Source organism: Aythya ferina (genome assembly GCF_964211825.1).
Source record: "Aythya ferina genome assembly, chromosome: 9".
In the NCBI taxonomy this organism is placed as follows: Eukaryota; Metazoa; Chordata; class Aves; order Anseriformes; family Anatidae; genus Aythya; species Aythya ferina.
In genome coordinates, this window is record NC_140305.1 from 21,120,174 (window position 1) to 21,138,575 (window position 18,402).

The 18,402-nt window shown below is 44.9% G+C and overlaps 1 protein-coding gene and 2 long non-coding RNA genes across 12 annotated transcripts in view; 2 read left to right on the forward strand and 1 right to left on the reverse strand.

Annotated features, from left to right (window-relative positions):
* Positions 1-2,710, forward strand: part of LOC311441127 — a 30,007-nt gene extending 27,297 nt beyond the window's left edge. For both annotated transcript variants that reach the window (XR_014695810.1, XR_014695811.1), the window contains one exon: positions 409-2,710. This is a non-coding gene — a long non-coding RNA (uncharacterized lncRNA). The remainder of the gene's footprint in view (positions 1-408) is intronic.
* Positions 1-18,402, reverse strand: part of KCNMB2 (potassium calcium-activated channel subfamily M regulatory beta subunit 2) — a 130,647-nt gene that overhangs the window by 12,418 nt on the left and 99,827 nt on the right. For 7 of the 9 annotated variants that reach the window (XM_084528812.1, XM_084528811.1, XM_084528809.1 and 4 more), the window contains exon 2: positions 2,644-2,754. The exons of the other annotated variants lie outside the window; for them this stretch is intronic. In XM_084528812.1, the coding sequence (XP_084384938.1) occupies positions 2,644-2,754 (111 nt within the window). The remainder of the gene's footprint in view (positions 1-2,643; positions 2,755-18,402) is intronic. 9 annotated transcript variants of the gene reach the window in all.
* On the forward strand, positions 9,109-10,757 carry LOC311441525. The gene is made up of 2 exons (XR_014696014.1): positions 9,109-9,258; positions 10,125-10,757. It is a non-coding gene; the product is annotated as an uncharacterized lncRNA (long non-coding RNA).

Genomic DNA, 18,402 nt, shown 5'->3' on the forward strand with positions numbered 1-18,402 from the left:
CAGGCACCTGCAATTGCTTTATTTTTCAGAAGATAAATATGAGTTACCTCCACTCAAATTTCTTCCCTTGCAGATGGGCCATGGTGCAGGTGCTGAGGGAGATGCTGCCTCTGTCAGCACAGAGCTGCTGTGGGGTTGGCAGGGGGGATACCTGTCTGCTTGCATTATTCAGAGTGACTTTGAATTCACATTTACCACTCGTATATCACAGTTAGTATTCAGAAGTCACTCAAATTACCTCATGTTGAGATGTCTGCTGATATCAGAAATCCTTGAATGCAAAACTCAGAAAACTCCTGTTTGTTACCTACAGTATTGCCAGTGCTCAGGGGCTTTTCTGCTCAGAAGCCAATTTCTTTACATTTTTCTTTACTGGGTATATTTAACCGCATTGCTTTTTGTTGTTAGAGCTATGGCAACATGCGATCTCCCTGGAGCTCTTACACAAATCTTCATGGTGGTTGTGGAAGGATTCCTATTGGTAAGAACAGATTTCACTCACTTTATTCCCTCCCTTGTCCCCACCAAACCAGACCAAACCGAACCACACCAATCCAGTGCTCTGGTTTTCCAGTCTTACAGTACTGTGGAAACATAATGGACAGCTGAGGAAGAATGAGGGCTTGGTTAGGTTTCCAAAGCCTAAAAGTGGCAGATGGGGAACAGCAGATTTCTAAAACAGAGCAACAAATATAACTTTTGGCCTTGGTCCTGCAGAAGCAGATGCTGGTAAGACACCTCCCACCCAGGAGGAGACGATTCCCCTGCAGCAATGACCCATTGCTGCAGCAGGCTATTATTAAGGTTTGCTGCTACGAAAGTTTGCTGCCCCAGCTGACAATTTCCCATCTGAAGCTTAAAGAACACAGAATTCCTAGGAAAGGATCGCTTAGGGGATGTTATTTGTCTAAAATGCACTGCCTGTTTGGTACAGTGATGCTGCCAGTGACCTTACATGTGTTAAAATTCCTGCCAGACACTAGCAAATGAATCCCTCCCATCAGCAACACTTGCTCCACATTCACACCTCTCTTCTGCAGCCCTGAGGCTGTGGTCAGCACTCTCCTGTTCCCATTTTCTCTTCTTCCCCTTCCATCCTGCATTTATTTATCACTCATAGGGTATGAACGATCCTTCCTGATGGCTTGACAAGGCACCTGAAATTGCCAAGGCCAGCGTGTAGGTACAGGGGTGCTGCTCCCACCTCTCCAGGCAGATGGGGTGAGCTCTGCCCAGGTCTGAGCAGACCAGATGCTGGCCAGCCCTGCTTAGCACAGCGCCCAGCCCAAGTCAGCCAGCCCTGCAGGAAGGCATGCTAGGAGCTGAAGGCTGTGCTAATCAGGAGCACGTGGCTCCTGGCCAGCCCGTCCTGTGGGCAGATATCTCCTGCAAGTGCCTAGCCTTGGACCATCCCGTCCATGTCTGTATTCACACAGAACATTGGCCTGGGGAAAATGCAGTTGCAGAGGACACCTGCAGAAATGCAAGAGGCAGAGAGCCAGCTCCATCCGAAAGTCCATGGAAACCTGCTGCCAAGTTGAGGTCCTCCAAATATCTCTTTGGGATCAGAGTATCCAAAGCTGAGCACCTACATGGCCTTTGCAGCAGAGTTCAGCAGACTAGTTAATTCTCCAAAGAAACTCTGCATCCTGAGGGCAGCTCTGGGGCCTGAACTCACCAGCCCATTTTCCCAAGCAGATGCCAGCAGTAATGTCTCATTAGAATATCTGAGGAGTGTGTTTTGCTAATTGGCACTGTAGATGTACTGACCTCTGCTTTTGTTTCACTGGAGTCTGATTTTTTGTGATTGCATTTAGCAGTGACTGCAAGGAGAACTGAAGGAGAGGAGTCAAGGGAGAAGGGGGAAAGAAAAGAAAGGGAAATGCGTCCGGTTGTGACAAGACAAGCTGTCCAGCAAATCTTACTACAAAGGAGAGAGATTTTGGAAGGATGAGTCTGAGTATTACTGACAATTGTTCTTTCATCAGTGATATTTAACTTCTTTCATTCCCAACTGAGTGCTGCTTTGTCTGAGGACTTAAAACCTCTCCTTCCCTTTCCTTCTCCTCTGTGCAATTCTCTGCCCCCCGGGAGACCCAGTAATTCGTTTATTCCTCTGTTTCGTCAGCCTATTTCATCCAGCAACACCACTGAAGCGGGCTGGCACTCTCCCAGTAGCCACCTCCCTTTCCACCTGCTTGTCATCACCCATCTGCTGTGCAGTGCCTTGCACACATGCTTGCCCTCACGCGTGTGCACAGGAACAGAAAACATCTCCAAGAGCTAGACACATCACCCAGATGTGGAACAGTTAGACATGGTTTGGAGAAAGGGGGCTGTGAGCAGTGTAAGGAGGGGGGTGGGTGTGCTCTGGGCTCCTGGCTGGAAGCAGGACACCTGTGAAAGGCATAGAGCTGTGGCTGCAAAACTACACCTGGGGATTGGTGTGCCATAAAATGTGCAATGCGTGCATGCCAGCCTCAGGGATGGACCTCAGAGAGGAGCTGGGGGGAGAAAGGGATAAGAGGATGCACCCTTTGCATCCCCCCTCCCTCTTCCTATGCCCCCACTGAGGAGCCGTGATAGGGCACACTCCTAGAGATTCAAAACCCATCCGAGACAACCAGCATCAATGCCATTTACCTTTTCTCATCATGTCTGTAAGATGTAGAGCTCCGGCCACTGGTCCAAATAAACATTTTAGAGGGTTGCCCAGTGTTGTTTTTGCTTGCTGCAGTGGGACGATGGAAGGACCTGGGGGAAGAGGGATAGTTTTTGTCACTGCCCATGCAAAGCAGCAGTCCAAGTTACTTCCAATGTGCCAAATCCCCTGTGGCTGTGCCCAGCGTGCTTTGAAGATGGACCATTCGTTAACGTGAGGTGAGATGTAAAATAATGGGGATGGCAGAGCAGTGGTGGATATGAAGGACAAATCTTGTAAGCCCTTCCTTCCTGTAATAACTGTAGTTTAGAAGGTGAAATAGCATCTATCAGCCACCAGCTAAAAAGTGTTTTTATGGTGATCACAGCCAGAAATGTGCTGTGTGTCCTTGGGTCTAATCCTCATGCTGGTGTTTCTGCACCGAGCCGAAGAGTGCAGAGCAGATGTCCAAGAGCTGGAGGCCATATCGGATGTTGGACCAAGACCTCTCCCAGCCTAAGCCCCAAGGCTCCCTGTTGCTGGGAAATAAAATTATATATTCATCACTGCTCCCTTGAGGGTGTCATATGTGAACTGCCCAGAAGAAAGCCCAACTGGCTGTGCTCCCACAGCCTGAGTTCTCCTGGAGCCAGACAGAGGTGGTGATGAACTCTACCAGAGAGTCAGTTCTTCTTTGAGCAATACTTGGGCATGCATTAGAAGTAACTAGCAGCTTCTGCTGCCTGCCTGAGCTGGCTGAGCTTCCTCAGCAGGGAGGGAGCAGATTCACAAACTCTAGAGCAAATCACAGCAGAGGGCCTGTCCCACTGTGGGGATGCCAGCAGAGGAAGGGGGCTGTCCTTCCCCACGAGGTCAGCGTGATTTCAGACACTCCTCATAGTGCCAGTGCCTTGCAGCAGTCCCTACGTGATTGCGTTAATGCTGCCTGCTTCATTAGCTGGGCAATCCAAGCTAATGGTCACTGTTTAGCACGCAATTGCATCCCTAATCTTGTGTAAAATCCTAACACTGATGGCATCACGGCAGCCACTCCACAGGCCAGAAGTGACTGAGGTCTGAGTTTCCTTTAGGTGAGGGTTAGCTCTGAGGTAAAAGCCTTCTGCAGACCAGTAATGTTAAGATCCCCCCTCCAAGGCCCTCCTTTGAAGACCTTTGTAAGACTTCTAAAATATAATGGCTACAACCTACACAACTGTCTCCTCCTGGAGAATACTCCCACAGGGCATCTTACCAGCAAGCTGCTGTACCTGGTGTAACTTCTCTTTTGTACAGTCAGAGTCAGGATGCTGGGTTGGACCCTGGGCTTTCTGCTCAGTTTTGCCTGAACAAGGTTGTTTCCTTCATTATTTACCCCATGTGGCCTCAACACATTTGCCTCTTGGCACTGTTGCCACAGAGACAGTCAAGAAGGCCAAGTTTTGGATTTTACAAAACACACCTTGTTCTTGGCACTGGGGACCTGTCCTGAATAAATGTACAATGCTTATGGGAGAGGCTCAGAGTACAAACTGCACAACTCCTATGAACACATTTACACCCATGCCCAGGGCACTTTACTGCTCTGGGCTGGCTTGAGAGCACCTCTAAGAGCCTGTGACACCAAAACCTCTGCCAGGCCTAACCCATCTTCTCTCATCTTCTCCTAGTCTTGTCTTCTTCTTGAACATTATCTTCCAGTGAATTTTATAGACCTCACTAGAAAACCCGACAAAGTTTCCACTAAGGAATATCAGCATGTCTCCCACCACCAGCAGCAAACACCTGAGGCCCGTGGTGTGAGGAGAACCTGCTGGTGAAGGCCTGCTTCATATTGCTCCAAAAGAGAGGTAATTCTGAGGGTGAATCTCAAAATCCTTAGCAGGTGCTTTGGGTATTATATTGTGATCTGCTTGCCCTAATTCCACTTGTCTGTGGCCATAGCAGAAGAATAGAGTAGACTAAGAGAGACAGCAATAAGCTAACTCATAAAAGAAATGTATCTACATTAGCGGACGACAGTTACCACTTAGGGAACATTTAACGCCCTGGCAGCAACAACAGTAAATCGTGAAGCAGCAACAGCAATATCAAACAGTGCATTTCTGCCCCGTGACCAGACCTTGATGTACCGCAAGCTAATGGCACGGTGCAGGACAGAGGGACATAAATAACCCTTCTCGTTGGAGCATCTCCGGAGCTCCGGCTCTACTACCTGACTAATCCAACTGGCAGGTGACCTTGAATTTGGGTTCCTTGTTATGGGAAGGGGAAAAATGGACACTGGGGAGCTGGTGTTAATGTACTGACAAATGTTTAGGAAGACTGATCGCTAATGATGCTGCATTAATGAATGCACCTCTATTTCTAGACCTTTTTCTAAATCTCTCCCGAGCTTGGAGCTGAGCTCTCCACCTAGGTTTTGAGCTGAAGGTTAATGTCCAGGACCCAGGGTGGTCTTTCTGGGCTCCCAGGGGACAGACATGGCTAAAGGAGGCTCCGTGTCCAAAGGAGGAGAAGAATGAGGCTACCAGTGACAAGTCATCACACGGGGATGCAGCTCAGCTTTGGGCAAAATACAGGTGCATTTGGTTTTGTTTTTAAAGGCAAAATTTCTTTTAACTTATGGCACAGAGGCTGCTGAGACTGATCCAATGTCTCCCAGAAACTCTGTGGTGGGCTTAGTGGAGAAAATAGCCTGGAAGAGGGTGGGCAGTTACCTCTCCCCTGGTGAGGAGGGTGGACATGTGCAGATCCCCATGTCAGAGAGCAAAGGCAGAGCCCTGCTTCGTGCAGTGCCAAGTCCCATCAGCAGGGTCGTCCCCTCCAGCTCCAGCTATGTGCAGCAGTGCCTCAGCTTCACACACTTCCAAAAAAGACCTGATCTGAGAAGTGCATGGCTTTTAAATATCCCCGAAGAGATGTTTCATTTGAGGAAAGCAGTGCTAAAACCCTGATGGTGTGTGTGGATAGGAGCACACAGAGGGGAACAGGGAGGACACCAACTGCCCTCAGAAAGCCACAACAGAGAATGGGATCAGAGGAGCAACGTGGCTGGGGAGAGAGGTGAGGACAGAGGGAGATAAACAGCCGCAAGGCAGCACCCAGAGGAACAGCACAAACAGGCAGGGCAGCTATAGCAGGAGCGGTTTTTCTCCCACCTAATTCCCTGAGAGGGTCAATCATCTTTTATCTCCTTTGAGCCAGTCCCCGTGCCATCGAGAGCACCGGCCGGAACAAAGCAAAGGCAGAGGCGATGCTGAAACGGCTGCCCATCGGGAACTGAATGCTCTGGCACTATTTATTTTTGAGTCCACATTTGGATTAGCTGTAAAGAGCTGTGTGGATAAGCAAGCAGGCAATTACAGCTGGGACGTGCTGCTCATGAATGGAAACGGCTCCAATCTGCTCAGGACATATTGAAATTCTAATTCAGTTAGATTCCTTTAGTTACAGCGTTCATCGCAGACGCTAAAAGAGATGGGATTAAAAAATAAATACAACTCTTATGCTGCCTTTGGTCTGCCTTCTCTGCTCTCCTTTCCCCCCCTCTCCTCCTCTATTTTAGCTGTTGTTTGACTTAATTTTCTGTGGCAAAATGCAGCAGTCCGCATTTAGTAGCTTGTTAATTTTTACTAGGCTCTAGCAGCCTGCAGTGGGCTGAACGTGTTTGCTGCTGACGGGTGGGCAGTCAGTGTGAATACCAGACCACCACCCAGGTTTCACATATCACGTCTTACTAAAGACCATTACCAAGAGATGTTTTTATTATTGCAAAATTGCAGGCGTGAAACCAAGGTGCAGGGGATATACAGGCAAAGCAGATGATTTGCACAAGCACTTAATTGACTTGTCCCTGGCTCAGAGCAGTGCACAAGCCCAGCAGACCATGCTGCCTCCCTGGTGAGCAGGTTGGCTTCCTGCTTTAGATGTAGTTGTGCTGTTTCACCTTTGTAGGCAGCTGCTATTGCACTGGGTTTGTGCAGGTATGTCAAGAAAAATCGGATCCAAAACAGTGGCCAGAGAAGAGGACCAGGAGTGCTGGACCAGCACTGCCAATGTGACCCAGCAATTCAAGCATGCTATTTAACTCTGCGCTGCCTGATTTTCCCTGGCTGTCATTGAAAGACGTATTAAATCTGCTGGCATATGCCAGTTAGCTGAATCTAAGTGTCTGAGATCGCCAGATGGGAGGAACAAGAGGAATGTGAGCTCGATCCCTCTGCCCACACTAGCGGTGTCTTGGACCTGCTGGAGGACCTCTGGACACAGACACATGTTCAGTCAGGCTGGGAATAGTACCGACCACATTAGTGTGTAAACCTGGTTATTACATACACCGAGTAGAAATGACTTGTCTTCCTTAAGACTAAGAAATGATCTTGATGGGGAAAGGCAGATTTAGTAACCCCATCCTACAGAAATGAGACATGAAGATGTGAAGTAGGCACCTCTGTGGTAAATCAAAGAACACAGTTCAGAGCTCATGAGCATGTTTCCTTTTTGTCTTAGTACAAAATGGTAAATTCTGCAGTGTAAATACCCTGTGGTGATTTCTCACCCTTTCAGAACCTAGACTTCATTATCTGTAGCCCTTTGGTATTTGAATATGATCAGCAGTTGCAATCAACATTTCTGATAGATTCATGTGCAGAGATCAAATCCAGCCTGGGGAGCAAGCCTGCTGGAAAGTTAGAAATGAAATGGGCTGTAATAAGGCAGAGGATTAGAAAGTTAGGAAACACAACATAAAAGATAATAATGATGTGCTCACACAAGAGAGAATAGGAACAGCGTCATTTTGCAGAAAAGCAGTCACAATATCTACCAAAATAGTTGTACGAAGTGGATGGGAAATCTGGGGGAGTCAAGTGAGTCAAATGACTACAGAGACGAGGCTGATGAGCTGGGCTTAGTGCAGTGCAGCACCAGTCTCTTAGGTAAAAATCAGTCTAAGCACTAAATCACCAGCTTTGTGGATGAGTTCAGCACACGATACACTGGATGGTACAAATGCAGACTTAGCCTCCCTAAAAAACTAATACCTTGAGAGCTTATGAATCTCTATGTAGACGTGTTCTTGTAATATACTTTTTAGCATAAAACCAATTTTTCTTGAGAGTCAGGAAAGAAGATAATGAGAAAGAACAAAAGCAAAGTCTCTATAAGGGAGAACAATGCATATGCCTTCTATGCAGTTTTGAGACAACAAAGGGAACAAAATCTCTGCAGTCCTCTGAGGCCAGCAGAGCACTCTGAACAGTGAAAGGGACATGTCTCCAAAACAAAAGCCCAATGTATTTTGGTCTCATAACTGGTCTAGAATGAAAACAATGTCAGGAGCAGGCACAGATACTTTCATTCCTCATCTGCCAATAATCTATATTAATTACAGCAAGCATCCAGCTTCAAGCTATGTCACTGCAGTGCTATTAATGTTGAAGAGTATTGAGTTTCTAAGGAGGTGAATGTCTTTTTCTCTCCCTAATCATGATTACTTGGCTTAGTACTTGGGCTAAGCTTTTATTTAACCAAGATAAATGGATATTTCCAAAACCAGTGAGTTAACACTATGCATCACATTATTACTCTCTTTTCAGATTTCTTGCCTTGTATGCTATTTTACGCAGCTGCTAAACACAAATAACAATAAGAATAGGAAGGAGGAGCTGTGCAGAATTCCATATGGATTAAAGATTGAAAAATAAATAAATCTGGTTTTGACCCATTACTTCCCCATTCTATGCCAGCATTTCCCCTCAATCAACGTAACATAACTCTATTATTTTCTCCTATAATTTCCCTCTCTTGAAACATGAGCGCCCACACCACATTGCTGCAGACACCACCAGCCTAGCTGACTAATATTGTGTTGCTTTCTATTTGGAATCCCTCTTTATCATTTAAGCTTATGTGCCAATGCTGTAGGTTAACATTCAGAAGAGCAGATGGGGAATTAGAGGCAAAACTTCTGTCAGTGATAACGGGGTTTCCATGCTTCATTTCCCCCAGGGCATGGGGAATGTTTTCCTTTTCAACAGTGCTGGGCAAAACTGCCCTAAGGAACTGGTGGTAGCAATACCGGGCTCTGGCACCACATTGGAATAATCAGGATTTTCAGTTGTGGGGTTTTCAGAGTGTGTGGGATATGTCTGTATTTTCTACTTTTAGGGAAACTTGATAATTGTCTCTCAATTTTCACCATTTTTGATGAAATTTACTGCTTCTACCTTTCCTAAGAATCCCTGAGCCCCAGTAATCAAGTGAATTTAATTCAATCAAAATGAAGAAAAACTGTATTTACAAATTGACCTTGAAATCTTGTAGGTCATTCCCATCTCCTGTGGGATACAGCTGGTGTGCATCTCACTATAATTGCATAGTATAACACTTTTTTTTTTTTTTTGGTAAGTTTAACCAAAAATGTTTCTCATAAATGGGTATTCTAAAGATCCTGTTTGCTACTAAAAGCTAGTGTTTGAATTCCTAAATTTATTTAGATCAATTTAAGCAAAAATGCCTGGGGGAAAGGTTGCTAAGCTATCAGCTAACACACTGTAGGTGACCTGAGCTGCCCCTGCTGCAACACTTGTGTGCCTCGCTGTAATACAGCATAGCAGGTAAATAAAAGCTGATTGTCTTCCTCCTAATGTGTTCAGAAGGCTTTTCTCCTATATTAATTTGATAGCAGTAATCCAATTACAGAAAACATCATCGGAAGTTGTTGTAACATGGATTGCATTTTTATTTTATACGTTGCAAAATGTTAACTTTCACTCCCCTCCTGCTTCTCTCCCTTACATTGGAAATGCTTTTGTGAATTCCCCACCTCAGCAGGTTTTTTTTGAAAGCTGATATATAAGCTTAATGAAGTCTATCATTTCAATGCTCTTTGATATGCACTTCAGAAGAGATTGGATACTGGATTCTCTTCCTATTTACAGCCAGGTCAGGAGTGAAATGCAGAAGCAACCAAAGGGTAGGGCAATGGCACAGAACTTCTCAGTGCCAGAGCAAACACTTTTCAGTTTGTTATGTTCCCTTCGGACCACATTACTCCAGTCCCCAGCTGGACCAGTGTCAGATGTTGTTTAAGAAACACTCTCCTTAAATTGGAAGGAAGTTCCAGTGTCTAAATAAAATCCCCGCTGAAAGAACACTCAAAAACTCAATTTTGACCTTCATGCAAACCAAAAAAGAGGTTTTCAGTGTCTGTAAGGATTTAAAATTGATGTGGAACACTTTGTCCAGTAGTAACTTGAATTCCTCATAGTATATGTATTTATTTTTACCTTTTGCCACAATGGCAACTTAAGTCAAATATTCAATCAAAGGTGAGCGTTTTATCACCTTTCTGCTCTGATGTCTGAGTCAGATGCTTAAAAAGTAACACCAGCAGCTCTGTAAGTAGTGGGTGGATAAAGAACAGGTAAATCAACCTTTTGTGCTGTATCTCAGGGAACGTTTTCTTCTTTTCTTTATCCAGGTGAGGCCATTTGCTATCAGACCTTGCCACTATCAAAAGTGATCTGCAACTGACACCATACAGCTATTGGAAAACATTGCTACTTGAGTAATTTTGGCTGCTAGAGCGCTCCCAGTCAGACCAGTCTGCAGGTGGGATGTTCTGGCTCGTGGCAGGAGCCTTGCTATTAAATGTTTTCTGACTGGCAACAGGCAATTTGCTTCCTATTCCTCAGGTACAGAGAAAGGCAGTATCTATTTAATCTAGAAGGTAGAAAGCTGGAGCAGGCTTAGAAAGATCATTGCCTAGCACCTTTCCACAGCTTCCCTTTATACCCCCAGAAATGTTTTTCTTCACCACTGCTTTAAAAGCTCCCGCCTCACTCATGGCTGCTGGGGCAGCTCTGCTTTTGGTAGCCAGCTCCTCTAGGGCCTTCTGGTCCCAGGCTAGGCAGGACATGAAGGTCTCCACAGGGTGACAGAAGATGCTTGTCCAAGCCATTGCTACCACCAGTCCTCCCAGAGGACGCACCACCAGTGTTAAGATGAAGGACTCACTCTAAGACAGCACAGCTGGTTCTGCTTCTGTAGGTTTTGATGCACAAAATAAATTCCTGTGAGGTATGCAGGTACTGGGCATTGCCTACTGAGCAAAGATATCCATGTGTGTGTTCTTATCTGTGTCCCTGCTCTGACTCCGTGCCCCTTGCAGTAAATACAAACCAGTCAAATGACACGGAAAGTCCATTTGGCTCCAGGAGTGCCCTGGCCCACCTTTCTGGTCACCTCTAAAAGAGCATCACCCCAAACGTCACCTTGGCAGTACTGGGGGGAGTGCCAGCAAGTGCAATAAATAACTGATAGTATTTCCTACAGCATCTGTACTGTCACTTCCATGGAAAACATGGAGCTGATCTAGGAAGACTTAATTGGGGAGCTGTAACACAATCACGGTGAAAAGCAGCACTGGAAGACCGCCCGTGGATTTCAGCAGATCAGATTCCCCGTAGTTAAACTAAATGTCATCACACCGTACGTGGCTGCTGATTTCAGGTTTGCTAATTTGTAAAACAATGTGAAGAACATGCTGCAGTTGTGAGTGGAGCAGCTGAATTATAGGTACTTACACAGCACAGTAGGGATATGAATTCTGTTTATTGCACAAACCTGCCTCTATAATTAATAGAAATAGTAACATTTTCTTGCTCTGCTTCCATTAATTCAGACTGATAGCTTTGGAAGATTGGATTGGATTAGGAATTGCTTTTTTATTAGGAATTGCTTCTTTTTTTTTTTTTTTTTTTTTTTTGGAAGAACAGGATAGAACCACAGGACTTTCTTGGCTTTTTTTGCATCAGTCCTGATCTCCTTCATTGTGCAAGGAGCAAAATTACTAGCAATGCCCTGTTGTTTGTAACAGACCATCTGTCACCATAATTGTAGCTTTATTTTGTTTTTCCCATGCTTCTGGGAGAAAAGACTTAAACTTCCCCAGCTGCCTGTCTGCACTGAACATTATGAAATGTATTTTAAAACCTTGAGAAACAGCCACAGTCAGTCCAAAGCCTGCTTAAACCCCAGCAGCTCTCCACTAATGTTGGCACCTCCTGATTAAAACTGGCTTCAGGGTTTACCTAACAAGCTGCAAATGATCTGAACAGCCATGACTCCTTCAGTAGGGGTTTTATAGGCTTTCCCTCTCTTTTAGGAGGCCTGAACATACCAAGGTTTCAAATTGTGCTTTATTTATCTCAGTGGTATGGCACAATAAGCACTGTTGATACTTTATTGTGGTGGGTAGGAGGGCATGGCATGAAGCAGAGCTGATGCATGGGTTGGTTTAGCCATTGCTAGCAACAAATATGATATAGCACAGGCTTCAGGCTGGGTTTATTTTAAAATTTGGGACTTTTTAGGGACTGGAAGAAGGGAGTGGCTGGAAAAGTAGCGTGAAAGCTGGACTGCTGCTGAGGGGCAGTGGACTTCACCTTGCCTGGTGGAAAGCTTTGCCCCAGCACAGCCAGCAGCCTCGTCCCTCTCAGGGTCAGAGGCATGGGAATGGGTATGTCAGAGAGGACTTATTTTCCCAGTGGTTCATTGAAAAAATATTAATCTTAATATCTTTCTTACATGAAGTACATAGTGACCACTGAGCTGCTCTAAGGAGGACCTTTTATTGATACGACTCCGTAGCCAAGTGTAATGCAATTAAATGACTGGATTTCATTACATATATTGACAGGGTGTCACTGACGGTTTCCATTCCCCCTATTATTTCTATAAATAAAGTCATGCCATAATCAGAAAATATGAACGTGCTAAGACCTCCATTAATTCTTCCCCATACTAATCTAAGAGCTGGGCAGATGTTTATTAATACCTTGTTACACTGCATTCATCAGCTGTTACCAAGAATAGAAAGGCTGAGACCTGATCTCATGCTGAAGGTTAAATAAGAGCAGATCTGCCTAAATCTAGACTTCTGATTGACTTTTTGACAATATTTTTGTTCCCTATCTAAATACTGTTTAAACTTTTAACCTCTCTTTCTCTCTCCCTCCTTCCTGATGTTCTGTGGACCACTTCTGAAGCCCAGTGGCATTCCCCTCCCTGCAGCCTGGAGTTCAGCAGTCCTTCAGCTGCATGCTGACATCTCTTTTGATTTCAGTGGAGCTGAATCACATCAGCCTGTGACCTGCCCTCTGTTTCTCCCTCCCGGAAGGAGCAAGGTGAGAGCCCAGGTCCACCCCACTCAGTGCTAGGCCCTGGCTAGTGCCTGCTGATGGTGCTTGGGGATGGCCCTGAGGAACAGAAGGTATGGATGGACCTGTGCTGAGCTGTGGAGGTGCTGTGACCGACTGATGGGACCTCACGCACCCTTCTGGGTCCCTGTTGTTGGCAGGGACCAAGCTGGAGCTGGTTTGTCCTCTGGCCCAAGCCATCTCTCATTGTCCCCTGCACTGGCTTCTCTGCCAAAGCAGCTCCACGATGTAATTTCTCAGTGAAAGTACTTTTTTTCCTTCTTCAAATCTTAAAGAAGGAAATCTTGACTTCTTTGAAACGTAGTGCTCTTTAACCTAGGGTCACTCCCTGATCTTCTCCTCCCCTATTTCTCTAGCACTTTCTCTTCCCATTCTCCAATCTTCCTCACCACCTGGTGTGGGCTGGGGCAGCTCAGAGCCTCTCACACTGCTTTCAGTGGGGCTGCACTGCCTCATACCAGCAAAGCAATTGTCCTGTGACCTCTGCAGACACTGCAGATGCTCTCGTGTGCAATGTCTGTGCCTACGTGGCAGTATCGAGGCAGCTCTGAGCTTCGGGCTGCTGCCAGCCTTCCTGACGTGCTCAGGCTGCCTGGGGGGAAGGAGGTGCTTGATTTCTGGGATAAGCCAACTGATGTACAAACAATGCTGATTCACATCAGATGTCCACTGAAACAAAACGTAAGATACATGTCTGTCTTACTGCATTGGGGCTGCAGTGGATCCAATTTTCTTATTTTAGGAAAAGTTTGAATCTTGCTGGCAAAACTCAGTGAACTTTTACTGAAGGACCCAGCCTCCCAGGCTATTTCTTTTCCCAGCTCATAATTATTGTAATTTTTTGCAAGCTCATTGTATTTTCAGGTACACTAACATGGATGAGATTAAATTGTACATGTCTTGTGATCTTTTCTCCCCTGATTACTGGCCTGTTTCAGTTCCTCATTTAAAGCTAAACAAAGGACAGCTATTCCCACGACTGGCCTTTATTTTGGGGGGTAAGATCTAATGCACTAAAACAGGTGGGGCAGCTCTTGGTCTGAACCTGCCTTGATGTTTTTGGTTGGGCAGCACTTGAAACAAAACTAGAGCATGTTGTGAGCTGTCCAGGGCTGGGGCTGGCCTTTCATTGCTGCTACACCCAGCACCAAGCACCTGGGGGGTTTTGGTCTTCATCAAGCCTTAAAGAAAAATTTGAATAAGAATGTTTTCAAGATAGGCTGTCCACACTACTGTGGAGGATAGGCATGACCCAATGCCTATCCCATGGTCATCCATCCAAAACCTGGATTGATGAACTGGCTGATAAGTACTTTGAAATGCAAGTGTTGGTGGCCAGCCCAACCTACTGCCCCCATCCCATCCCATCCCATCCCATCCCATCCCATCCCATCCCATCCCATCCCATCCCATCCCATCCCATCCCATCCCATCCCATCCCATCCCATCCCCAGAGACAAGAAAGACAGATGGAAAACAGCTCAAAAAAACAACAGACAGGGCCCGTGTCAAAACTCCTGACCTTGGGAAACAAGAAGGTGGATGCAAAATTAGACTGCCTGAACCTGCAAAATGTGTATGCAGATACCCATGCTGCTCCTGTACTCTCTCCTGGCTTGATTTCAATTACAGTACTCAGACCTTGCTTTGTATAAATTAATTTGAAAATTCTGTAGAAAAATCAGATCAAATCAAAAATCTTATGTTGCTTCCACCACTTTTTAGCCCCCGCCCATCTCCTTTGAGTTGGATGCTGCTTGTCTATTATCTTGTCTGCCACCTCTGAAATTACCCACTTACTTTTTGCACTCTCTTTTCCTTTCTCAGAATTGCATTTGCAGAAATGTACATAAACACCTATTCTTCAGGTCAGCATTTCAGTTAGTTTTAAATTGTACATTTCTATTTCCTGGGTCTTTACTTATTTATTATTAGTTATACTGAGTCTTCTTCTGAGTGTTTGCATTGATCCTGATAACTCTGTTGGGTTCTTATCTGTATAAATAGATCAATAGCTTTTGGATTGCACTTTCTGAAGCAACAGACTAAGAGGCTTGCTTCAAACTTGAAAGCTTATGTACTGAATTTATTAATATATCCAGCCATTACAAATGTGTGATCCATAAAATGACTTCAACCTCTTTTAAAAATAACTGAATTTTGTACATCTTCTTCCTGGCTAGTTGTATTTTGCAGTTGCCTAAGTTTAGTAACACCTTTTTACTTTAAAGACTCAAAGTAAAGTTCAACAGGGGAAAGGGTACTAACAGGGTCATGATGAAGTTCTTTCTGGAGTTGACAGGGTTGGGATAATTGCGGGTCCCAGCAGTCAAAGGGTGCGTGGAGCATCTTGGGCTGCTCAAAGGGACTAATCTAGTCCCTTAGGAACTAACAGGATTAATCTAATAGGAATCAATCTCCCATCTCAGATAGGAGATGCTCCCTTCTCTTAAACTGCAGCAAAACAACTCCCCCTCTAAGCTGATACTGAATTGAAGTCAGGCACAGAACAAGACTTTCCATTTTTATTTCTAGCTTGCTCAGAAAAGACCTCTTTGCGCTGTCTTTCTCCAAGCCAATTTTGGGCTAAATAAGAAAACATAGTTCCACAAAATCTCAGTGTGAAGCCAGCAGAAACACAGCAAGATAATAGTGTCGCAAGATAAGGGGGATTAAGATTACCTCTGGGCTTTTTTGAGAAACAGGGGGTGAAAAAGTTAATGGAATGCTCAACTGGGAGATGTTGCTGGGACCTGCAAAAAAAATGATAGACCAAGATAGCTTGTCTTGGTGCACAGCAGTTGCTCCTTGTGAAACACCATTGCACAGCCAGCCTTTTCCATGTACGTTGAATTCTACATGGCTCATGACATGGAGTCTTTTGGAGCTCTGGGTAATGAAGCTGATAATTTCCAGCTGATGTACGTAATAAAGAAGTGGCTGAAGCAAAATGATTTGGCCATTAGCAAAATTAGAAATACAACAGCTGGCAATGCAGTAGCATAATCATTGCAGGATGGGTGCTGTGTCTCCTGTTGGCCGTTCAAGGATCCCTTGGAGGGTGGGGTGAGGATTCATGCACAATTTGTTACCATGGTGGAAGGCTCTGCCTATCGATTACACCTCATTTAAGAAGGTCTGGTGGTTACATCTCATCTACTTGTGATATTTCTGGGCCAATTTGGCTCTTGCTTAATGCAGGAGATGGCTCTGGTGCAAGCATGGCAGTGCCTCCTACGTTCCGCTTGCACGGACAGCACACACTGAGAATTTACTTGTATTGTTGTGGAAATTAGAAGCTACTTTAATCACTGTGGTGAGTTTAAGTGGAATATTCTGCAGAGACAATAACAACCACTGACAGTCCAAATTCAGTGGAGGCCTGATCCAGCTTGTATTGAAACTGAAGTAATATTTCTATTGTACTTAATGGACATTGGCCTCAGACTCAAAAGAGTGCACTTCAGATTGAACTTCTCTGCTTTTGCAGAGATCTTATTAGATTTGCAGAGTTGGTATTAGATTTGCTCAGTGGTATGAGAACATTACTATGCCGTTAAATTACTTTTTCAGTTAATAATAAATTCTTTTCTACAAGGATTTTTTTTTTAAGTCCTTTTTACCTGTTTGCCTTCAACGGGTTAGGGAATTCATTCTGTCTTTCTGTTTCAAACTATTACATAGAGCTACCCTGCAGGAGGAAACAGCTCTTGTCCACTTCTCAGATGAGTACTCTGCATGCTAAACTTCTTGTCCCTTGTGCAGGATGTCACTGTTTTACTGCTGGAACCAAACCAAGAAGACCTTCAAGAGTTAATGGGAAACCTACATCAGAACAGGTTTTGACCCCAAACTTTTCCAGGGTGGGGCTCAGCACTGCCTTTTGGGGAACTGGTCCTCAGCTTCTCATAGTTGAGCCTTTTCTATCACAACATACAGATACACTTTGTGAGCACATTTCCAATGAAACAGATCTCTGAGATGTGAACTGTGATATATTATTTGTAGTATTTATATCTATAATACCAGCAGTGTGCTAAGTGCCTTGTAAAGGTGGTGGAGGACAAAGTCCCTGCCCAAAGAACTTAATAGTCATATTTTATTCAAAATGAAAAATATCCATACTTTAACCCTGTATGATACTGGATTAAAAAGGCTTTTCTCCTTACATTAGCACACAGAAATACAGCCCCCTGAGGGAAACGGAGGAGAAAGCTGTGGAGCCCAGCTGGGATCAGGGAAGATTGAGCCCCACCGTGCTTCCCTGGCTGGATTTCCCTGTGCAGAAGATGGATGGGGGCAGCAGTGGGGATGTGGCCCCCAGAGCTACCTGTTCTAGCAGCAGCCTGTGCTCTTGGGACATGACCAGGTTGCTCGTCCCGTTTGTCAGAAGTAAAGAGGGCCTCAAACGTGGTTCCACCTCAATATTTTGTCACATCACATTTACTTGCTATTTCTATGTGCAGCACATCATAGTGACAAAACCGTTTCTAAAAATATATTAAATATATTTCATCTATGATATCATTAAAACTGAATGAAAAGTAAATCATAGCATCTGAAGAAATCTTTGAGAAAAGTCTAAATTCCTGCATCAAGTATCATTGACGTTCAGTGGAAGTGGGGTACTTCTGCCCTAATGAGCACCAGTGAGAGTGAAATAGAGCACAGTGCTCAGGTAGGGAACAGCAAGCACATCTATCTAAAACATTTTTGAGGTGAGGAAGGCAAACCCACCATTACACGCTGCAGGCTGAGAAGCAAAGCTGACAAGAGTTTTGAAGCCCTAAGTTGCAGCTAATTGCAGAAGTCTAATGTGTTTCCACATGAGTGAGGCTTGTAAGCACAGGACTGGAAAATTAGGATTAGCAAATGAGTAAATTAAACTGAAATTTGGGCAAAGAGATAGGAAAGTAGATTTAAGTGCTTCAGCCATCATGGGCTTTGCCTTCCAATGATTTTTATTTTTTTTCCTTTGAAAACGGTCTATGAATTTGTACTGGATTTGAAATTGTTTCCATTACAGACACTAGAGATTTTGCAGGGAAATCAGCTGGCATTATGGAAGAACAGTAACAAGAACACCACCAGAAGAGATGTAGGCTGAAAGTGCTTCCGTTTTGATTTAATGATCTCGCTTTTGAGAAACTCTCAGCACACAAACAATTCCTGGGCTTCACTCCTGGCCACAACACAAAGACAAAAATACTCCATGCAGACCTTGCTGAGCTGCTTCCGGATCCCAAGAAAATGTCTGTAACAGTCTAACCCCAAATCTGACTTTGCAGGGTTAATTATCTCTGAGACCTAGGAAAGACACAAAGAAAACTGCACAATACAGGCAGGACAAATAACTCTGGCAATTGACTGCACAGTGGGGACGTGACCCAGTGGTGGCAGGCAGGGGACACCTGTGGCAGACCCCTGGGGTGTGCAACGTGCCCCAGCACCTGCACTAAGCTCCCTGCCAAATCTGCTAAGCTAAATCCACTTCCCAGCAATGGCATGTTGATTAACACAGGAGTTGGGGTAAAGAAG